Raw genomic sequence first — 25,330 nt, 5'->3', positions numbered from 1 at the left:
CTGCAGCATTTGTCACCAAAAGTTACCTGTAGTTTTCTTTCCATTTAGAAGATTGCCCTATAATGGCGACCCCTCCCCTACCCCACAGATCTTTGGTTTCTGTGTTATTACTTCTCTGTCCTTCCTTTAATTACTTCAGGTTTCCCAGGGAAACATTTTCTGAATGGAGACATCCTTGATGCAATAAAGCATCCCCAGCAATTCTGAGTTGGCAGAGAAATGCATTTATTTTCATAGAGTCTGGTTTTTTTAACCATGTGAGTTTCCAGGGTGGAAGGTGTTTTCTATTTTTGTTCTATAATTTGAAACAAGAAGGAACACATTTTTCTCCCTGGTGAAGAAACATTTTACAGGGCTGGTAGGACATTGCTGCCTTTAAAACTATACAAGACATTGTACAGTATTTGAAGCAACAGTGAGTGAGAAAATGTAGCATACTTGAAGATATGGTGCATATCTACAGAATTTTTTTCAGGAGTCTAATAAGGGGGAAAATACCAGTAGACACAGCTGGAAGGGGAATGATAGGTAGGAAGCAGATTATTTTGGTGTTCTGGGTTGAATAGTGTCCTCCTCCAAATCCATGGCCTTCCCACGTCCTCAAAATGTGAGCTTATTTGGAAGTAAGGTCTTTGCAGATGTAATTAAGATGCGAGTTAAGAGGAGGTCATACTGGAGTAAGGTTGGCCCTTAATATAATATGACTGGTGTCGTTCTAAGGAGAGGAGAAGGGACACAGCAACAGACACACAGGAAGAATATCATGTGATGAAGGAGGCAGAGATTGAAGTGATGCATCTCTGAGTAAAGGCATGACAAGGATGGCCAGGAAAACCAGAAGCTAAGAGGAAGGAATGGACTGGGTTCTCCCCTAGAGCCTTCAGAGATAGTGTGTCTCTGTGAGCACCTTGAATTTCAGACTTCTGGCCTATGGCACTGTGAGAGAATAAATGTCTATCATTTTAAGCCATCCAGTTTTTGGTACTTTGTTAGGGCATCCCTAGGAAACGAGTACAACTGGGAACACTGATGTCTACTTTATAACCAAGAACTGGGTTCAAATTGTCATTAAAACACTTACTACCCACTTGACCCCATTTTTCTTATCCATGAAACGATTATCATCAAGATTTAGGAAATGTGCCTTTCCTGAAAAGAGTTGCAGTAACTAATTTTTTTAAAAATTTTTATTGGAGTGTAGTTGATTAACAGTGTTGTGTTAGCTTCAGGTGTACAGCAAAGTGAATCAGTTATACATATACATATATCCACTCTTTTTTTTTTTTTTAGATTCTCTTCCCACACAGACCATTATAGAGTATTGAGTAGAGTTCCCTGTGCTATACAGCAGGTTCTTGTTAGTAATCTATTTTGTATATAGTAGTGTGTATATGCCAATCCCAATCTCCCAATTTATCCCTCCCCCCACTTATCCCCTGATAGCCATAAGTTTGTTTTCTACATCCATGACTTGACTTCTGTTTCGTAAAGCATTAACTATTTCAGGCAAAAAAAAACCTAAGAATAATTCTGCAACATCTTGTCTTCTGCTAATTAACATTCCTAAATGAAATGTACTGAGTCTGATGCCCCATTATTTAAATACACAGCAAATAACAAGGGATGCTGCTGTGGATTTTAAATCTAAGAAGACTCCAGTTTTAGGGATTCACTTTATGAACAAACTTTCCAACTAGATTTTTTTGTTAAATTGAAATAAAATGATCTTCAGGAAGTGAATGCAAAGAAAAGAAATATTATCCTAGGGCATCCTTTTTTAAATTGACTTGGTAAGTATAAAATGAGAGTAACTAGCAAGGTGCCAGACAAATAATGAAATTCATAAGGCATTCAAGGGGAATAAGCAGCCACAAGTTCTCCTTGTTCTATTATCACTGCTAAACGACAGTGGCTCTCACGTCATTCTGGAATAGAGATTTTCCTTCTTGTTTCACATCTCTGAATTTGAGCAGCAAGTATTACTCTGGAGCATTTCCAGGACAGGTCTATTCTCTTGAATGCAAATTATTTAAAGATGGAGACATTTGTCTGTTTTCATCATCTTCATCATTTATATCATCTTCAGTGATGTATTCTGCATGCCTAGCAGAGTCCTGTTGTATAGGAGCTACTCAATAAACATGTCCTATGAATAAAGAAATATGTCAGATGAGTAGATGAATAAGTAAAAGTCATCAACTGAATTTATCGACATATGGTACCTCCTTTCACTACCACCAATGAACTCTGCCTCCAGTCTTATTTTCAAACACTTGTTTGGGAGGTAAGAGAGACAGAGACAGAGACAAAGAGAGACACAGAGAGAATCCAATAGATTCTGTGTGGCTATATTGAGTGATAGAAAGATGACAACTATACTAAAAATTTAGAGACATGAGTCTAAATCATGACTGTATCACTAAATACTTGTATAATTTTAAGAAACTAATTTAAACTCCTTAGACCATGCTTTGTCATCAGGGAAATGATATAGACAATCTCTTAAGTCCCTTTCAGGTCTATCGTTTTATGATCATATGGGACTTGGTTTGTAAAAGAGGATTAGGAAGGCATAGAGAATGACATACAAAAGAAGAGAGTCCAGAGAGAATGAGGAGGGAGTTCAAAGGGATCTAGGGTTATGGCAGAAATGTCATTGCAGGAAGACACAGAAGACTTCTTGCTACTTGCTGTATTTGTGAACTTGAGTAAGTCTGCCCTTCATTTAGTCAAAGTTGAGAATCTACTGTGTGCTGCCCTGGATTTAGATTGGAAGGACATATGTGCCTATAATATTATCGCCAGCTCTCCAGGAATTTACAAACTAAGGACATATTGGGATAATGATGCATACGTGGAAGCCTAAAATATTATAAAGTGCATTTGAAACTCTCTCAGCTCTAAAACTATAGTTCTAAGATGATTTCATTTGACTTGAAGGCAGCATCAAGTATATGGAAGTAACTTATTGAGCCATCAATGAATATTCATAAGAAATATTCAGTGGTGTGTTGGTAGACTAGCTCTCAAGGGGGAAAAAAATCCCTGATGTGTAGCATTTCCCTATTTCCTTGGTGAAATACCCCAGCATGGTTAATTTCAGGTTGCCAGTATGACCTCACTGAAGGTGTATTTGAGAAGAAAAGCACACAGTCAGCTTTGGTGAAGCAGTACAACAGGCTGCCATACACACACGTCAGAGGAAGGAGCCTCAGGGTTAATGATGCTCCTTTCCTCCCAGCTAGACAGAGGAGTGAAAACTATGGCTGTGGTCCAGGGCAAAGAATGAGCATATTTACTTCTCATAATGGATGAAGAGTTTGCTAATGAAAACTTATCTCATAATAAGGATATTTGTACCATTTGTATGAGTTTATATTTTTTTAAAAAGCCTCAAAAACCTCTTGTTTATGAACCATAAAGAGATGTCATCAAGTTTTTAGTGCCTTTATCCTTTTCTCAATATCCACTTTGAAACCAGAGATTCTGCCTTCTTTTTTCCCCCTCAGTTCCATTTTACAGGTCAAACTCTACTTCAAGGCCTTCTTATTACTCATCGGAATCCCTGTTATGGCTGCATAACAGACCTATCTAATTTACACACACACGTAACTACCGGCTTAATCTTCTAGTCCCTACTATAGTGTAAGTTCCAGAAAAGTAGACCTTGCATTTTTCTTATTCACCACGATAACAAAAAGAATTTTTTATTGCAAGCAACAGAACCTGACTCGGGCTCACTTAAAGGCAGAAAATAAGCTTATTGAAAGAATATTGATTGCTCCAAAAATTAAATGTAAAACTAAGAATCTAAGACAGAAAAATAAGTGGGAAGTGAGTAAGACTGAGTAAACCAGAGGTTGAAACTACCTAAGTCCACTGCCTGTGAATACTTCCTTCAGAGCTGGGCTATCTACTTTCCTGCCACCGTTATGAGTAATCTCTAATCGTCCCTTTGTCACTCCCTTAAAATTAAAGGAGCTGGTTGGAAGCATACTGTTGACCAAGCCCAAATCATATGTCTACACTTCAGAGTCTTGTAAGTTACACTTTCATTTCTAATTTCCACATCAGCCACCTCTGGCTGACGACCATTCCTCTTCTTTTTTAAAAAATCATAATCGAGCTTGAATATTCTGCAACCATCTGGACCAATTTACAAAGCTGACGAGAAACAATAAATTTTCTATCTATACTCCAATGGTGAGAGATGAAATAAAACTGAGACTAATCAAAATACATAAATTCATACAAGTTGTAAAGAAGAAAAATGCTTAGAGGCTGTCAATTGCCTACTGAATATGTTTCTTATCCTTTGTCGCAGCTCCTGTCTTATCTCTCTGATTCTGGTTATGAAATGATCCCTTAAAATAAGACCTCTTGCCTTTCTCTAGTCATGTCCCATATTCTGTCCTCTCATCTCATTGACTTTAATCTTACTGTTCTCAGGCTGGAGATGCCCTGCCCTTTATCTCCTCTTGTGTAAATCCTTTTTCACTTTCAAGGGCAGAGCAAAAGCCACCTTCTTCATGAATTTATCCTTAATATCCCCAGCAGGAAACCAAACTCTGTTCCAGATTGTTAAGGCCTTAAGTTTGCAGCTCTCCTGTGATATATCTTACATGGTATTTTGTGATATGTGTAGCTTGTTTTCTGTCATTTTCAGTTCCTCTCCATTGAAAAATCTCCATTGTCATTATCTTGTCTTTTAAAGAAAATTTTAGTGAGTATGAGTATCTTTAACTTTAGGTTGATTGATAAAAATATAAATTTGAAATAAGTGTATGATATAGAGTAGATATCCATTTTATATCAGAAGAGATATAGCACTGTAGATAAATGATTTAGAACATGGTTTTAACGCATGGGTCATTTTCATAATTTTGATTCAGTTAGTGATTCATGGGCCTAATTTTTAAACAAATAGTGATGAATGTACAAAAAGCTGAATGAAATTGATTATCAGTCGATCCTGATTCACTTATCGGCTTATAGAATATTATTAGGTTTTAAATCTATTATTGCAGTCAGAGTCCATGAAGTCCTCCCAGTTTGTCAAATGATGGGATAATTCCCCTTTATTCCTGGAAGGGACACTAGATTAGAAGGAAAAAACACAAAAACTGGAAAATGGCATTAAAAGCTAATACCAAGCAGGCTTATGGGAGTAAGATCTGGATTCCCTCTTAACTACATCTGGTGGAGCTTGTCTGTTACACTGTGAGGTGGTTCTTATTGGGTTTCCTGCTGATCTTCAGGCTGGAAGGAATTTTATTGAATTAGGGGGAAGAAATCTAAATGACAACCATGGAAAAATCAGTCCCAGTAGGAACCACACTCCATTAGCCTGGGTTTGACAAGTTCCTCATATTGAATGTGAAGATAAACCACAGTTCACTGTCCCAACACTGTCTTAAAGGTGAATGCTTTTATATGAACAATGACGTTTACCACAGAATCATATATATTTATGTATCCATAGTATATAAATATATATGTATATTTAAAATAAAATATGGTATGGTGAGTTAGTCATTTGTCTACCATATAGTCATTTTTGAAAATTATCATAACCTTTGCTGACTCTTTTCTTTTTACTTGGAAATATTCAGCGGGCCAGTGTTTTACCAGACCAAGTGTGTCTGAGGGATTCTGGGAGTTTTTCAATAGCCAAGGTCAATCTGGGCCTGTTTTGTTCTCTTGGACTATTAATGTTTACTTCTATTATGGGTTTCCTGATTCCCTGGAACACATATGTTGTTATCTGGAAAACATTCAGACTTTATGAAAACAAGCTTGTTTGTTTGTTGCCTTAAGAAATAAAATAAGAAAGTGACACTGCTTCACTAAAAAAATCTGTTTTAAGAAAAGTTTTTTTTTTTTTCATTGAAAACAAGTGACTTCAACAGAATGACCAGTTTTTCTGAGAGCATCTTATTGGCATATGAGAACATTTTACCTAGAGAAGACCAGTCACTCTTTGTGGAAATAGTTGGAAATGGGAAAATAGAAAACAAAGAACAAGTTTGTTGGCTTAACAAAGAGTAAATAAATAGGTTTATATGTATGAGTTATCATTTTCACTAATATAAACTTGGTCAAAATAGAAAGCATGAGTTTAGAGAAATAACCAGTTTTTGATAAAAAGGGGTCTAAAGGAATGACAGGCCCATGGTTGGTCTTCTCTGCCCGATGGAGCAGATGATTGATCAATTAGGAGGTCAGTTCAGGTGCTGAAACATCCAGATCTTGCATTTTGCCCTTTCTGCTCTTTCTGATTACAATGTAATTAAGGTAATGTTAGTTGGGTATGCCTCATGTAGGGTTTCATATGGGGCAACATTCATAACCCAACACACATTAAAGTGATCATTTTTTTATCTTCTCAATAAATCAATTTTTGTTTATTATTAAGCAATGAATGAACTACTATTTCTAGTAGTTCTTTTTGACTTCAAGTGTATTTTCCTTTTTTTTCAATTTTTATTGGGGTATAGTTGTGTTAGTTTCAGCTATACAGCTGTACATTTTAAATTATTTTATTAGAAAGGCAGAAATTAGTCTTAAAATTATGTGGTTTTAAAAGTAAAACTAATTCAATCATGTAGAACACTCCAAACTTTAGGTAAAGCTACTTATTCATATTCCTCAGAAGTTAATATGAAGTTAAACATAGTTGTATGTATTTGTGTTTAGTGCCAATGCCCTGTTAACTGGAAGTTATGGGGTATCACAGCCACTTTCTCTAGTTTCTCTTTCATCGAGGCAGTTGAGACAATACAGCTGGGAGATCTCTGAGAGACCACCACGTCTAACTCCTGAGTGGTCTTCTCTACTGCCCACCTCGATATCTCCATCTCAGTACCTGCCTCTCTCTCCTTTCACCTGCCTGAGACATGTAAAACAGGTGTCCCCAAAGTGTACTTGAAATTCGGCAATATTCCCTCACAGACAATTGCCTCAGACTCTTAGATTTCCTTCAATTGTGTATATTTGTGGTGTGTGATGAAGAGACAGCTTCCCACTCTCCATCTCAAGCCTTCTACACTGAGACAAAGATGTAATCTTAGACGCCAAAACACCCACTCATGATATCTGTAAGTGAAAACCTTCCCACTCACAGGAACGACAACGGCGTTCTCCTTCCTGCCCCATCCCAGGCGGCAAAGAGTACAATACAGTCATAATTGAAATAGTCATGATTTCCTCTGCAATTTTAGGCTTTATTGGGAGAATATAGGTGAGGCTGAGTCAGGAGTTAGGTCATTGAATAACCACAGGGCAGTGGACCTTAATCTGGTAAGGACAGCGGACCACCCTGTGAGGCATTGGAGAACCAGTTTTGAACAGGATTCTTCCTTTAGGAAATGTATTTTGGAAGCAGTGTGAAGCAGGAATTAAAAAGGGGAATTATTTAATAATATTGGCCCTAAAGTAGAAGTTAAGAGTTTAACATTTGGGGAATTCTTTGACTATTAAATAAAGTTCAGTTAATATGGAATAGAGCTGTCAGTGAACAATAGCATTAAATTAGGTCAAGTACATAACTTGGCCCAACATTGCATATAAAAGAGGCCATACCAGCACAGATATGTCAGACCAGGAAATATAGTGTAGGACCATCTGGAGATGATAAAAGAGGAATGTATCTCTTATCCTCTGGGGTCTCTCTGGGTTCCAGGCCTCATGACAAGAAAGAAATGACCAGCAACTGCTCTAACATTTCATATTTTTGTATATGTTTCCACATTCATGTATGTTTTAGATTATTTGAGGTTATATGAAGGCAGAAAATTCTTCCTTTATGCAATTTCAGACATTTGCAGTGGTATCACTATTCATAGTTAGGAAGGAATTCACTATCATTGTGGCAAATATTGATGCTGAGTAACAATGATAACTCTTTGGGGGCCTCTTAATATGTTCTGCTTCTTCAGCTCTTGATTTTCCCTAGCACGGAAAATATATTCTTGATTTTCTTTCGTGTCTGGAGCCTCTGTGTGTTGGGGGAGAGAGCGAGCTCCATCACAGCTTCATGTTGCAGGTAACCCAACATCCACTGCCCTGTGTCTCTCCTCCACCCTTTCCATCACTACTGAAGAGCTTGGGCTAGAATGTAGATTCTGAGGGATATTGGTGTTGAGATTCATACACACACACATTTTATTTTTTAAAACAGTTTTCAGTTCACAGCAAAATTAGGTGTAAATTACAGAGTGTGGGTACACCTGCCTCCCCCATAATCAACCTTCCAGCACCATAATGTTATGTTTGTTACAGCTGACTAATCAACATTGACACATCCCTGTCACCCAAAGCCCATAGTTTACATTAGCTTTCACTCTTGGTATTATAATTTCTGTTAGTTTTGACAAATGTGTAATGGCATGTCTTAATCTGTTCAGAATGCTGTAACGGAATATCATAGATTTGGATGCCTACAAATATTTCTTTCTCATAGTTTTGGAGGCTAAGAAGTCCAAGACGAATATGCTGGCAGATTTGGTGTCTGGTGCAAAACTATTTCCTCAACAGTGCCTTCTTGCTGGGTCCTCACAAAGTGGAAAGGGCAAGGGCCAGTTTTAATAAGAGCACTAATTGCATTCCTGAGGGCTCCACTCTCATGACCTAATCAGCTCCCAAAACCCCACCTCCAAATGTCATCACATTGGGAATTATGTCTCAACATACGAAATTTGGGGGGGATGTAAACATTCAGTCTGTGCCATGGCATGCATCCACCATTACAGAGCCATAAAGAAGAGTTTTACAGCTCTAAAAGTCCCCCCTTGTTCCTCCCTTCCTTTCTACCATCTCTGGGTAACCAACGACCATTTTACAATATCCACTGTTTGCCTTTTCCAGAATATCATATAGCTGGAGTCAGACAATATGTAGGCTTTTAAGATTGACTGTTTTCACTTAGTAATATGCATTTAAGGTGGTGCTAATGTTTTTCAGGTTATAAAAGAGAACAATTAATATCGTTCATTTTTCATAGAATTATATGAGAAAGACATTAACTGTCTTAATTAGGTAACTCCATGGCTGATACCCAAGAATAAACACGTTAATATTAAAATTTTAGGGAAACCTTCTTAACTTCTCAAAGAGGGTATGCAGTAGAAGGCATTCAGTTCAGAAGATATACATAGTACCTCTTCCAAGAGTATTCATTTTATTTGAATTCCTGGAGGAAGTCTTTTATAGTGAAAAAGCTTGAATGTCCTATGTCGTAGAATGTAGAATTTTCATCAGATAAAACAAGAGACTTAAAAGAAATGTTGAGCTTATGGAGAACTACTTCTGGCTAAGGGTCTACCTAGACTCCCTTTAGGGGTGCAAGTTCAAGTTCCTCTTGCAACAAAAGTATTTCCACGGAAAATTTGAGAAGTGATTCGACAGTGTGGGGAGGGCGTTTAATTTAAAACAAGATGCATTTTGATGGTGGGATAGTATCTTAGGTTCCCAGGGAAGTGAACTCTGAGGCCCTGATTCCTATGCAAAAGGTTTATTGGAAATTCTCCCAGGAACAACCCCTGTGAAGTGAAGGAAGCAGGGCTGGGCAGAGGGACGGTTGAACTCTGATACAGGTGCCATAGGGGGTCTCACGCTGATGCCATGGGGAGCCCGGGAGCTGCACTGGTCCCAAACTGATGCATAGGGGCTGGACCATCTTATCCCCAATTCGCCAATGAAGGGAGCCGATCCTGGGAGGCTGTGTGACTTTAGAGGGAAAATCCTAGAGGTAGACTCAGCTGTGAGCTGTCATCTGGTAACCTCCCAGCAGCTGGGGGCCTGAGGGCCTTGATAGAAAACTCTGGACAATTCAAGACAGAATCCACTACAGACAATAAAGCCCACCAGTTTTCTTGTAAAGAAGGACCTAGAACAAGTGAGTTTGAATATCTTTTGATATAAATGATTCTAGAATTTAACAGAATTGCTGCCTCCAAATAAAAGAGAGAACTTTACTTTGCATATCTGATGTAAGCAAAAATATAATGGAACACACACATGCAACTCATTTTGAATAAGGTGAGAAACTTGTCTTGAAATAGAGAAAATTATTCCCTTTTGTTGTTATTCCCAACAAAAGGTCGGTACCTTAGCTTAGCTAAGTAATAGGTGTATTACTAAGGTTGGTTCTAGATTTTTGTCACATGCAAAACGTTTATTCAGCCTTTTCAACCTACAGTTGAGGTTCAACCTTGAGGTGAGTGTATAAAGATGAAAGTTTAGTCCATGAAATATTTGAGAAAGAAATGAAAGTAAGGATGTCTGTCCTGTCTTCAATGTGAGATTAATAAAAAGAATGAAGAGAAACTATTTGACCATGGTTAAATAGTTAAATATCAAAAGATATATATATGTTATACATATAAATTTATAAAAATTGAAATCCAATTTACTTTCTAAGTTTGAATTCAGAACGTTTCCATTGGAACACTGCAATTGTATGCACTGCTATGACTTAGGTAGTTAAATAAGAACATGACACAAACGTCTCAAAGTCATACATTTATCCCTCTCCCACTTAAATATGCTTATTTCCATGAACAAAGATTGTCTTATATACATGACTTTCATCACAGAGTTTGAATTTAAATATATTCTAGATATGTCACCACTACTGAGTGAGTGGTAAGGGAGAGTAACTTTTAAATTTCATTTCTAAAATGAATTCACACCACCACCCTTATGTATAAAACAAATCATTCTTATATTACCCATAAATAATAGTAGTTTTAAAATGTAAAAAACACAAAATAAGGTGTTCCTGAACTGGTCCCCACTACTTTCGATTTTCTTTTCCCTTAAAATACTGATGAGCCCGTCAACATCTGTCCCAGAGACGATACGAAGTATAAGAACTGTTCCACTAATAACGTTCCAGCAAATTAGTGCAATCCTGTATGTTCACAGATATCCCCTGACCTCTAGAAACAGCAGCAAGTCAACACTCTTTGCTCATGCTTTAAGTGTTGACTTAAACCATTGCTATGGAACAGTTTCACATGATAAAAGCTCATTAAATTTACATCATGTCTTTGGATGCTAAAAATTTGTGAGCCTCAGTATCCTCATCTATAAAATGGGTTGGTTAGGTGTGAATTACATTATCTTCAAGATTCTCACTAGTGTAATATCTTAGCTTAAACTGTGATTGCATCTGCACTTTAGATATGGCTACACATATCTGCACTTTTTAGACCTTTGAAATGTGATCATGACTCAAGGGCAAAGAGCAGTGTGACAAAACCATAGCAGACCTCAGTTCTGTGACTCAGTCCTCCCCAAGTTCTCAGGAGCCAAATTCCCCTAGCTAAGGCCACTAAGAAACAGTTACTAAACTGTATACTGATATAATGACATAATGCCAATTTACTTAAATTTTAAAATCGTGATTGCAACTTTTCAAAGTGCCTAACTTACTGTATAAAGGTATCTTTACTCCTCAAGGAAAATCTGATGGTCAAATTTAAGAGCATGAATCAAAATTTCTTCTTTAATTTGAAAGTGTCATTTTTTCACAGGAACGATGCCCTTTATATAAATGTTTCTGAGGTTAAGATAAGGTGTATTCTCTAATCATGTTGGCCTGTTTTGTTAGAGTTCATATTACTCCTAATAGAAAATTGATTTACTTAAATTAGCTAAATGTTTCATGTTTATGCGAGAATGAGAGTATCCTATAATGTTTCAACACTAGACAGAGAGATAACTCCCCTAATGTGAAAATGACTGGCTCTCTTTTTAGGTCCTGTCTCAATACAGCCGTCACCGTGTGAAGCTGATCAGTTTTCTTGTGTCTACACACTCCAGTGTGTGCCCCTCTCGGGGAAATGTAATGGACAGGAAGACTGCCTAGATGGATCTGATGAAATGGATTGTTCTCTCAGCCCCCCTCCTCAGCTCTGTGGTCAAATGAAGTTCCAGTGCTCTACCAACGAGTGTATCCCATCCCTCCTGCTATGTGATGGAGTGCCTGACTGTCACCTTAATGAAGACGAATCCGGCTGCTGTGAGTTATTTTCATTCACTCAGTGTGCCTGGGGAGAAATGCTGTTTGGAAATGATAGAGAGAGCGCGACAGATAAAGCAAAGTTCTCTAGAGTGTTACCATGATCGTATCAGAAGTAACATAGTTGTTTGTGTTATATTGCTAAACAAAGCATATTGTCCTTGCTTAGCGTTTCTGGAAACATTTTGTTTGTAGTCACACTAATCTCTGTTAAATGTGTGTGATTTCCTTTTTTATTTACAACTGGGTCATTCATGTAGGGGATGCTCTTATGTATCCATTATCTTTTTAACAAATGTTTGTGGGAATGGATTGAAGACATGTAATTATAATTTCTTCCCACCGTAAATGTTCATGAAGATGGCTCGAGCAAATGGGCAAATATCCATTGTAGTGAATAGATGTAGCTAGGGGAAGGACCTGGACCTGGGTAGATGTTACGTCATTAGAGTTAATGCAGGTGGGGGTCCGCCTGCCAGTGCGGGGGACGCGGGTTCGGGCCCTGGTCCGGGAGGGTCCCGCATGCCGCAGAGCGGCTTGGCCCATGCGCCGTGGCTTCTGAGCCTGTGCTCTGGAGCCCGCCAGCCACGGCTGCGGAGCCTGCGTGCCACAGCTGCTGGGGCCGGTGCGCCTGGAGCCCGTGCTCCACGGCAGGGGGGTTCTCCGCGGTCGGGGGCGCCGTCGCGCAGTGGTGGAGACCCAGCGCAGCCAAAGATTAAAAAAAAAAAAAACTGGAAAGAGTTAATGTAGAAGTAAATCTGTGGGACATTAGGGTTGACCTTATCCTTATCACTAACAACCTGTACAATCTGGGCAACATTATTTGAGTCAGTCTTACCATCCATGTAATACCTAACTTACAGGGCTGTGCAGATTTGAGAGAATGAGTGTAAAATTCCCAGTCCTGCGTCCGTCAACTTCTGTCTTTATTATGATTAGCCTATGTCAGATAGGGAAGGAAGAGTGTTAATTAAGTAATTATACAAATTGCACAAATTTTTAAGGTGAGTGCATAATCGTGATGGAGCCAAAGCATCACTAACATTTTATTTAATTCCTTGTTTGCTTGGTTTCACATTATAACATGCTGTATTTGGGCTGCAATGATAGAGGTCCATAAGCCCTATGTTAGTGGCCACTTTTTTGTGGGGGGGAGCAGTAAAGTTTGGAAGGTAACTGTAAGAGGGGGATATTGGGAGAAATAGAAGGGTATTTCAGTGCCCTGTTTTTTGTGGGCATCCAGAATTATGATAACTACTGGAAAAGATGTGAAGATGAATAAAGGAAAAGGAAGATGACTTTTGGATTTTTGAAGGTTTTTGCCTTAAATCAGTGAATTTCTTTTGCTGGTTTAGGTTTGGAGATTGGCTTTCTATCTCCCTGTTATTTCCTACATGTATATTCTTTCTATAATAAAGCCAATTTGTGAGGTCTTATAATATTTTCTTAGGAGCAAGTTAAACAAATGGAGGTGAATGAGGAAGAGGAAGCCAAGTTACTTATCCCTGTTCCCATCAAGGCTCTAATGGAATTTGGCTGGTAGACATCAGATTAAGTTCAATATAGTCATATGGTATTTGACTTCAAATAACAATGCTATTTAAAGAGAAGCTTAGGAAGGTACTGTATCCTTATACTTTTAGACATATGTTGGAAAATTGGTGTTCGATGAGATAGTAATATATGAAATTCTGCTTCTAAGGGGAAATAAGTCCACATTAGGAATAGACAGCATTGTAAAAGAATTGCTTCTCTCCATGTCCAAAATATTTATTGAGTTGGGACTCTGTAGGGAAAATTGCATGAAAATAAACCATGGACAAAATGCTAGAGCAAAATTACAGAATAAAAGCATCTGATGGTGACAATTTACCAAACAATTGAAAGCATAACGGTTTTTTCCCCTCCTTCTGGGCTCACCTGTTTATTTAGAATGGTATTTTATAAACTCTCCTTCCTTCCTTCCTTCCTTCCTTCATCACAAATCTTCATTAAGGATGTAATTTATGCCACATGTTGTATTGGACATTGGCAATCCAGATGGACATGACATGGTACAAGCTCAGGTTGTTAGATACATTACATATTAGTGAAGGAGATTAGTGATAGTTGGAATACCATGTGATAAGTTCTGTGACAGAGATAAAAACAGTGTTTTTGAATAACATAGGGTACTCCCTAACTATGGTGCTAGGGAGTCTATAAATTTTAATAAGAAAAATGATTGCAGAGCCAATTTTGGAAAGACAGGTAGTCATTAGGCAAGTAGAGATGCTTGATTCCAGTGGAGAATGTTCCAAGAATAGAGAAAAAGTTGTTTGATTGAAACATATTTCATATAACTAGAGTAGAGTTTGTGGTACAGGGACTTTTGCAGAAATAGGTTGGGAGAGATAAGCAGGGACTAGGTCTTAAAGAGTCCACCCCATCATGCCAGGAAGAAGTGTTTAAGTAGTACATGGAATGGATTGCAGTGAGAATGGGGGACTGGTTAGGAGATGTTACAGTGGGAATATAGAGGGATTGAGTAGATTAATGGCATGAGGTAAGATTATGAATAGATTTAAGAGACATTCAAGTGAAGAGGAAGAGAAAGTAATCAAAACTAGTTTCCAAGTTTCTGATGTGGGCAACAAGACGGCTAATCAGCCATTCCTTGAGCTGGGAAAAATAGGAGGAGAAGGACCTCTTAGGGTAAGAATGTGGCTTCATTTTTAAACATGTTGTATTTATGGTATCTGTGGCACATCCATGTGAAACGTTCAGGATGTGTTTATAAATGGATGTCTGGAGCTCAGGAATCAGCTAAAGGAAGATATATAAAGATACATAGCTATCAGCATACGATGATTCAAGCTGCAGATATAGATGAGATAATGGAGAGAGGAAAAAGGTAAGGTGGCAGGCAGAATCCTAAGGAACACGTAAAGGACTGTTAAGAAAAACCAAACATCGAAAGACACGGAGATGTGGTCATAGACATAGGAGGGCAACCAAAAGAGAGTGATGATCTTCAATTAAAGGTAGAAAGCCTACGTATCAGAGAGTATTCAAAGGTTCAAACGTTTCTGAGAGATCATGTAAGATTAGGACTAAAAAATACAGACTGGGAAAAAGCACGAATGGTTGTTGGTGGTCTTGGAGCAGAATTGTGATGTCAGTCTCTTGTGGAGAAGATGGGAAATGGCAGAGGGAAACCGGCTACAGAAAACTTCAAGAAGTTGGCATTTCGAGTGGGGTCTAGGATAAAATAAGAGGTTTGGTTCTTTCGTTTGTTGGTTTTGTGAGGCTTGCACATAGTTAAATGTTGTAGGAATAGAATTCTGAGAAGTTTGCAATTTTATGCTGGAAAATCGATAGCAATTGATATTTGAAAGCCTTTTATTCTTGCAAAAATACATGTTTAGTGATCAGAATGCTCAAACAAAGCATGTGATAAGTCCAAATTTTAAAATAATTTATATTTAATGTTGTCTTTCCACTGGAAACGTGTTTTTTTATACACTGAAGTGATACTTTACCAAAAATATTTCCTTTCCCTAAAATAAATGGGAAAATAAGTATGGTTTAATTATATAGGAAAATAACACAAAACCAGGAACATTCTTCTCATTGATGTTCCTCTGATAGCAATCTATTCACCAAGAAGATTTTGATTTCATCAGATGTATCGGTCAATATCCTAACAAGAAATAGATGGCACGTTGATATTGTATAATTTGAGATTGTTTTAATAAAGGGATTATTTATTAAGGAAATAATATGCATAGGGAAACCATAAGGAATAGTAACAGCGGGGCCTTTTATCATCCAAAGAACAAAGGATGTGAGAGGAGGGAACAGTTGCCTGAATCTAGAGTCAAGGAGAGCTACCTGATAAAAGGAGTGGCATTTGGTTATGGAGCCGCTAACCAGTGGTAATCTCACAGTCTCTTCTCTCTGCATCAACGTCTTGCTGGTGCCACCTATCAACCAAACCCAACCAAAGCTAGAAGGCAAAGAAGCGCGTTGATGTATCCTTAGAGTTCAACCTCCCAGGGCTCAGAGCAGGGAGAGAAGATGGAGAATGGCTCAGGAGAGGCACATTATCCATCACTAATAGAGAGAATGGGGAAAACAGATGGAGAGGTGCATAGTTTTCCTACTATCTAACTTTATGTTCCAATAGTAGTCAATACGTCTTATCAAGTGGAGCGTCACTTCTGAAGATTGGGAATGGATCATGCTCCTAAGACTTGTGGATCAGCCTTGATCATCCACAGTTTTATTATTGGACTTTCAGTTTGTTAGCTAGGATCTCAGCATCCTTTGGTGCTTCTCCATCACACTGTAAAGATCATCCTCTGCATCTTCTAACCAGAGTGTTCCTCAGTTTACTCAACATTAAAATCATAGAGATTAAGTCTTTTTTACAGAGGTATTGGAGAATTAAATGAATTAATATGGTAAAGTACACAATACAAATGTAATACATTGTTATCCTTTCCACTTTAAATTATATTTATAGTTTTATTTAAATTATTTAAGCTGCTAAGATATTTCAATAAGAGTAGTGATTGGTTTTAGTTCAGGGATAGAACACATATCCATCCTGCTCCGTGCCACGTGGGTGTCTGCCTTGAAGGGCTTGTAGCCTTTATTCCCATGGCCAAGATCATGGTTTCTTTGCTGTTAGAAACCTTAATCTGCTACATACATGAGTTTCATTTTAGTAGTAAATGGATATACACCCATAGTCATACATGCCTTACTTTTGTGTATATTTCTTATGCAGCAACTATAATCTTCAAAAGGGATTTTGCTTTATGGAAGTAACTCCGATGAGCCATTCACGAATTGTTTATCTTTAATGTATCATCTACCTGAGTGAATGAGCTAAAAGCCATAACATTCTCTGTGTTACTTAGTTTATTTCGATTAGAAAGAGTATGAACCTCTAGGATGATGACAGATTGAAATAAGTATTTTTATAGACATTAAACCATAATGTTTGAAAGAGAATGTGGCAAAAGTAGGTATTGTCCAGGGCAACATTTTGAAACCTGAACTTCCTATAAATTTTATTTATAACTTATTTGGACTAATTTTGGAAAATGTTTTTGTTGTGTATGTGTTAATAATGGAGGATAAAAAGAAACTAATGATTCCATTTGCTTTGCTGCATTCAGTCCTTTGCTGTATAGGTGTCAATAAGTATTAATTGCATACATAATTTATTTTCAACCCACTTTTTTTTTTTTTCTTTTTTTGCGATACGCGGGCCTCTCACTGTTGTGGCCTCTCCCGTTGCGGAGCACAGGCTCTGGACGCGCAGGCTCAGCGGCCATGGCTCACGGGCCCAGCCGCTCCGCGGCATGTGGGATCTTCCCGGACCGGGGCACGAACCCGTGTCCCCTGCATCGGCAGGCGGACTCTCAACCACTGCGCCACCAGGGAAGCCCTCAACCCACTTTTAAAAGGAAATTAATAAATACTAACTTTAACGTTATACCATTAAAATGCCACAGAAACTAAGATTTTAGTTTCAAATTTCATAAAGTGAAAGGCCAATTTTTAACTATCTAAACTAAACTTTCGATAAAAATGAAAAAGTAAAACTTTCTACAAATGAAACCATTTATTTTCTTATATACTTTTTATGTGTTTCAATGCTGTTTGGGCCATAGTTGAGTATTTATACCGCTTACAAGTTAGAACTCTTCATTGTACAGTCAACTTGAAAATAAGTTCTCAGTCACACTGGAAATTAGGTTAAGGATTGGATTAGTATTTCTGAGAGAAGAAGGGTCCAAAATAATGCTTTACAAGTAGGTGAGTATCTCTCATCTTTGTATACAAATTTCAACACATTATATTGTTTAAAATCATAAAACTATTATCTTGTATGGTCCCTCAGCTCCTTGCAATGAAAAACAATGATAAGAAAATATGTATACATACACATACACGGATATATTGAGGCATGTATATATTCACACATTCATTTTTTACAAACATCTCTTCATCTAATAGGAGTTGGAAAATTATTCTATTTTTTAGTTTACTTGGTTTGGAATATTATTTATCTTGTTGATGTATTACATATCCTAAATTATGTCACCCTTTGGAAAAGCTTAAAGATCATCTCTTCTCCTGGCACCTTAGCCATTTCTACAATCCGGTTTCAGTCTCATTTTTTAGATTTGTCTGTCCTACCTCTTCACACAAACTCCCCAGTCCAAGGCAAACTGCTTTTACTCACTGTTCTAGTATCAAACTTATTGATTCCCAATCTGTAGACTTGATTCCCACTCTACTAAATGGCTATTCTCTGGAAACATTAAAATTTAAAACATATCTCAAGACTCTATTCTTACTTTCACCCTTTACAGACTTCCCTATGCTAAAGGAATCTCCTATTTTTATCATACTTATCTATACCAATGCTTTTCTAAGTCTGGCTGTATGACATTTCTCTTATTATTATTTTGAACCATTAATCATTCTTATATTGTTATCTTGCTTTTGTTGCTGTATATGTTTTGGTTACTGTTTTTAAAAATTTCTCTCCGGCACTCACCAGTGGAAGTGCTAAGCATAATGTCTTACTTATAGTGACACCTCAATAATATTTATTGGTGTGAATTAATGTTCTAGCAGGAAGAATTGCTCAATGAGGAGTAACACTTTAATTTTTCAGACCCAGCACTTTTAGTCAATGGAAATACATACTCTTTTTTAAAAATTTTTTATTGGAGTATAGCTGATTTACAATGTTGTGTTAGTTTCAGGTGTACAGCAAAGTGAATCAGTTATACATATACATATATCCACTCTTTTTTTAGATTCTTTTCCCATATAGGTCACTACAGAGTATTGAGTAGAGTTCCCTGTGCTATACAGTAGGTTCTTATTGGTTACCTGTTTTATATATAGTAGTGTGTATATGTCATCCCAATCTCCCAGTTTATCCCTCTCCCTCCTTATCCTCTGGTAACCATAAGTTTGTTTTCTATATCTGTCACTCTACTTCTGTTTTGTAAATAAGTTCATTTATATCCTTTTTTAAGATTCCACATATAAGCGATATCATATGATATTTGGCTTTCTGTGTCTGACTTACTTCACTCAGTATGACAATCTCTAGGTCCATCCACATTGCTGCAAATGGCATTGTTTTGGTCTTTTTTACGACTGAGTAATATTCCACTGTATATATGTACCACATCTTTATCCATTCTTCTGTTGATGGACATTTAGTTTGTTTTCATGTCCTGGGTATTGTAAATAGTGCTGCAATGTACATCGGGGTGCCTTAAAAAACATTTTTATGTTCCACTTGACAATAAATTTTGATAGGCGGTTCTCAAACTGAACTTTGTCAGTAACCTATGATAACTCAAATAAACAACTCCTTCCAGCCCATAAATATACTTTAAAAAAAGAAAAATTTGTGACCGAACTGACAAAATCTGTGCAAGACCCATGCATGGGGATATTTACTCCTGAGTCTTCTAAACTATCAATTTAGCTTGAGAAATTTGAACTTAATTGTCTTTATTCTAGTGGAAGTAACTTTCCAGATAAATCCTTTTTAAATTTTTGGCAATAGGTTTGGGTTAAAATATTCAAATAAGATATTGTATATGAAACCATTAAGTGCATCAGAGAGAAGCAGAGCTATTCTTGTTGAACTTGGGGTAAGTGCCAGAAAGCCCTGGCTCTTCACTGCTGCCTTCCACATATCTCTGCAGAAACCCAGGGCTCAAAGGAACAGGAATAGGAATGCAGCTTAGATCAATATCATTATTATTTAGTGCTTTTGAAATCGATCCAGAAATCCTGACAAGATGGTGCAGTAGGTTCATTCTTTGACACTTTCCCTCTACTCCAAGCACATAACAATGCTAGATAGAAGAAATGACCCTAAAAAGGCTCAGGGACATGATTAATACAGGGCTGGAACAAAACTGGAATAGAACCAAGCCTGCTGGTTTGCAGGTTCTGAAGCAAACAGGAGACTGGAAATGCATGATGGTGGCCTGGAATGAAGGGTTCTGGTTTAGCCCTAACTCGTAAAAGGAGTGTAGAACAGTCCACTGCCTTACAGGAAGTTATAATCCTGGAAAGACTAGAGAGCAAGAGGAAGGAACACAAGAAAACAGTTACAGGACTAAGGGTAGCATCCAAGAGAGGTCAAGTACTTTGCAGAAATAGATTGCCATTGAAATGTCAGTATCATTGATGGGTTCATTGATAAGGACAATTTTCTGAAACAACCAAAGTCCTATGCACAAGATGTATGCTTGTCCCTTGAAATCAAGCCAACAAGAGACTCTGAAATTCGTAAAATACCTACATCATGCACTGGCAATGCTATAAAGGCACATACTCATATTACCTTGGGCTGCAGTGATCTGCATCACTACCCAGATCTAACAGATACCCAGTGACTACCCATGACTTATAACCCAGTTGGAAATGGATGAACATTCAAACAAATTACAATCTCTGTTAGTTCAGTTGCACATAATATAGAGATGTTAGGGGAGCAACAGAAGTACAAAGAGATCTGCCTTGCTATTAAAGTTGACTCTAGTCTAAAATCAGTTTGGACTATATAGTACATACAATGCATTTTATACACACATACACGAATAATACGACATAATGCACAACTGGGAGATGATTCTATTGACAAACTTTTTGTGAAGAAATTTTTAATTTCATAAATTGAAGTTTCCTTCACCAAGAACGCTAATATATAGTTTAAATGTAGGGCTAGCAAAATGAGGGGTAAAACAATAAACTGTCTTATTATTTTATTAGAAGAAATTTGTTTTTTAAAAACGGTGATAATTATTGTTCTTTTTTTCAGCCAATGAAAATTGTTCTGATGGAGCTTTGATGTGTGCCTCTTCTAACAGCTGCATCCCAGTGCACAAGCGCTGTGATGGTTCTGCCGACTGCATGGATTTCCAGCCTGATGAGTCCAGCTGCTTAGGTACTGTATATCCATTAAAATATTCTTTGTAATATAAGCCAGTAACTTAACCTGCACACAATAAAAATATTAAAACTTGAAATTCTAAATAATATCAAGCATGGAATAATTGAATTACTATTATTGGTTTGGGGGCAGGAAGAATGTTAACATTAATTTGCTACATTTATAAAAAATGTACAAGTATATAATATAATGAATTCATGTGTACTCTACATAAACCATGTTCATGAAATAAAAATCAAACCATTTTAATATAATATAACTTAACATCATTAGCATTTAATAATCTCTTCTATGCAAATTGCTGCTTTCTATAATAGGGAAACCCCTACACAATCTAATATGTTATTAATTTTTTTAAATTGTAATTTTTCTCACTTCTTCATAAGAGCTCCCTATTTGTGTGATCTAGTCATGCTTAAAAGTCAATTTATTTAACTTCAGACTAACTTTTAAACATTTTTCTTTCTTCTGACCCTAGAACATTTATAAGATCTGATAATGTGTTTTTGTGATTATACTTTTATCAAAACTGCTTTAATAGTCTCTAATGTATTATAGTCCATTGTTAACATCTCTCCTGAGTAATTGAATTTTTATTTCGTGCAGGACATATATAAAATAAAAGATAGTTAGGGGCAATGTAAATGTCACAACTAAACAATAATATAAATTGGTGATAAAAGATGTATTCAATCGTATTTTCTAAATAAATTGGGGATATTTCATATCAAAAGTAGGAAAGAATATATTTTTGTATCTTTCAAGATAGAAGAATGTTATAAGTGACAAAAGCATGATAATTCAAATAAAATCACAGTGCAAAAAATATCTTTTTTTATGCTACTAAAAATGAGTACTTGTGCAGCACTGAGTTTTATGAGCACAAAGGGAAATCAAGAAGGGCACAAATCTGATTCCATAAAATACGTGAAGATGAATGCTCTTTGGCATTACTTCTCTACTATGCATGCTTATACATCAGATTAGATACCCGAAAGGAAATTCTGTTACTCTCTTCAGAGTAAGAAAGATATTAATGAGATAATTCCATTCTTTGAAACTATTAAGACACAGCACTTATGTCCAGTACCCAAATGTATTTACATAAAAATGAGATTTTCTTCAGGATAGACCTATATGAGAACAAATATATTGTAACATGTTACAGTTCATTGTCTGCTTTGACATGTTCTATATTTAAAAATACAAAGAAACAGAAAACAGAAGACCTGTCATTCATCCTGCGTGATAGACAACCTATAGGTAATAATATAGAACACATTTTTGTTGTCCATCATTTCTGTCACTCACCAATTCATTTAGTTCATTTACAAAGTATAGGTCATATTGCCACAGCTATTGGGTTAAAATGAAATAAAGAACTAGTGAAACAGTTCTCAGAAATAAGATCCGTATTACATTATGCATTCTCTTATTTATATTTTCTATGCTTTTTAGTTTGTCAATCAAATATGATAAAGTCACTGTTTTTATGAAAACCTTTAAGTCTCATCCATGCTGTGCCCATGCACATTCCACCTTCCTCTCTCTTTTCAAGCATCATATTCTTTTAAGGTCAGCATTTCATAGACATTTATGAGGCCAGTCCTTACAGCATCCAGTAATTCTCCCAGTGGTCACACAACAGATGGTGAGCATCTGGTCTCCCCTCACCTCAAGGTTTAAGTCATTAACAAAAACCTCAAGCTCAGGCATTGCATGAGTGTTGCAGGTTAAGTATATTTCAGTGAGTCCTATCTATTCCCAAATTACATTAAAAAGGCATATTATTTGCAACTTTTGGTTGCTTAGGCAACAGCAAATTATTGAACAGGATACATCCGAGTTAATGTAAATTCAAAGTCTTTTTCCAGTCATTTGCAGTAGTAGAGGTTAATAAAGGTTATGTTAAGGTGATACTGTAATTATGATAATCACCTGTTTGAAGGAGAATTAGGGAAAGGCACTAAAAATATACAATTATAGGTTGAGATATTATTAACTTAATATATGAATAATAACAATATAGCTTAACAAAGTTTCAGAAGTTTTTGAAAACCAAACCAAAACATAACACAAAACTTCTCATACAAGTACTGAGAAGCTACTTCAAGTTTCTGAAACATGGTTAATCCCTCCTGCAGTTCTTGTGCTGAGATTTCAAGATAAAGAAACAGTCCGTGCCCACTAGGAATTTGGTTTGCTGCACAAGCTTCTGGTGAACTCTTATAATCCATAGAGCTCCTGAAACTACATGTCGCTTATTGTGTATATATATATTTAATCCATGACAAAGCATAAATACCATACAATTCAAAAGGGTTCTTGATCCCATAATATCAAGAAACACAAGGGGTGATAGAAATTCTGAACTGAATAATTGACATTTTTATTCTAACAGGCTTTAGAATTAGAGGACCAGAATTTAGTTGAATATCTGGTGCTCCCTTGCTATTAACTTGAGCACATTACATTATTGACCAGTTTCTTCCTCTGTAAAAAAAAAAAAAAAAAAATAGGGTAAGTATGGGATATACCACATAATGTTGTGAGGAATAAATGAAGTAACACCAGTAAAACTCTTGGGACAGTCTCTGACATAGAGTAAGTCTTCAGTAACCAGTAGTGGTTATGGTGATCATGATGATAGAAGAGGGAAAATAAAAGAAAAAGAAGAATTTGGAGAGAGAACAGTGGTAATAGAAATTAGGTTTCATGGCAAACTCAAAGAACCTCCAAATACAGAGAGATGGATGAGAACAATCATTTAATACTTTATGCATACGATTCACTAGTGTAAAATTGTTATAAATAAATTTAATTTTATCCTCCCAACAGTCCTATAAAAAAGGTCATCCTCACTTTAAACATGATGAACCTTATACCTAAAATACCTAGCCCAACGACAACACATAACTCATTAACTAAACCAAGTATCACAGAGGGAAAAACCAGAACTCACATGATTATCAGTCTTCCCAACAGTCCATCATGGAATAGCCATCACTTCCCTAGTCTCCATGCAATTTAGAAGGGAAAAAAAATATATATATATATATATGTTTGTGTGTGTGCCTAACTGCAAATTATTTAGATTTAAGCTCAAAAGTTACTTTTGTTTTTATACTGATCACTTGTCCAGCTTATATGTGTTTTTCTGCTCGTCCAAAGTAACACACCAGAGTGGGATTGAATGTAACTCCTTTACAGAATGATATTTCCACGTAGTTAACTGTGAGTCCTATTGGCTTCCAGACACATGGTCATAATAACCAATTCAAGAGGGTACAAGGCAGTGAGACAATAATAGTGCTAATTCTAATATTACACTTATGGATTTCTAGGTCCCAACTATTATCTACTAAAAATATTTAGTCTCTTCATTACTACCTAGTGTACCCATGTCTTTCCCCATTTCATCTGCTCTCTGCTACAAATTGTTTTGAGTAGATTAAAGATGAAAATACTTGTACTGTGTCTTCCCATCTTCTGGATAAAGAACCTGGGTCTAAGGCAGAAACTTAGAAAAACTTCTCGCAGAGATAATCTACAAATCTTCTGTCCACCCAAACACCAGGATTCACTCTTTATTGCAGCCAATGCCTGTGTTGTTTCCACTGTGCTCCACTATCTCGTGCAAGAAAATACATATTTAGATTCCCACAGAATCATTCTGATGTAAAGCAGGCATCAAAGCAAATTTTAATGACCCCAGAAAAAAATGTGCAGCTGTGTATATTTTGATGTTGTGCAGTATCAGACACTCTACTGATTTTTTGCTAAAATACAACTCTTATTTGAGGAAGATTAAAATTGTACCTAAGGCCCAAAATAACCATAAAATGGTTTCTCTAACAAGGTATGTATCTATTTATGCTTTATCATATTGATGGGCTATTTTTAGTCAGACCAGCTAATTTCTTGTTTATGAAGGAAGTTTCACATTTGCTCTGTTCAGCTGAGTCTGCCCCCGAAGCCTCAGGGGTGTAGCTCTTTACACTCATCTCCAGCACTGCACTTCCTTCTTACAGTTAAATGGGAAGATTTGAGGAAGGCAAGATGGGAGATATACCCCTGGGAAAGCAAAACACTGAAAACTTTTGAAGCAAACAAGATACCAAATACATGGTATATTTCAAGTTTTTTCCCAAAATGCACCCTCCCTCCTTCCCTATTTTCCTCTTTTCTAATGCCTCTTGTATCCCCTTCTGAACATTCAGAGACTGGCATGACAATCTGACTCTCTCGAGACGCCCTATCCTCCCACGTTTTCCTTCAATGAATATTGCCTACATAATGTTTCTATTTCTCCTCTT

General features: G+C 36.8%; 1 protein-coding gene across 1 annotated transcript in view; it reads left to right on the top strand.

Annotated features, from left to right (window-relative positions):
- Window positions 1-25,330, top strand: part of MALRD1 (MAM and LDL receptor class A domain containing 1) — a 589,021-nt gene that overhangs the window by 467,291 nt on the left and 96,400 nt on the right. The window contains exons 33-34 of the mRNA XM_049705518.1: window positions 11,762-12,025; window positions 20,883-21,008. Of these exons, the coding sequence (XP_049561475.1) occupies window positions 11,762-12,025; window positions 20,883-21,008 (390 nt within the window). The remainder of the gene's footprint in view (window positions 1-11,761; window positions 12,026-20,882; window positions 21,009-25,330) is intronic.

Source organism: Orcinus orca, chromosome 2 (genome assembly GCF_937001465.1).
Source record: "Orcinus orca chromosome 2, mOrcOrc1.1, whole genome shotgun sequence".
NCBI classification, from domain to species: Eukaryota; Metazoa; Chordata; class Mammalia; order Artiodactyla; family Delphinidae; genus Orcinus; species Orcinus orca.
Note: the sequence above shows the minus strand (reverse complement) of the source record. Positions and strands in the feature narration are given on the sequence as shown.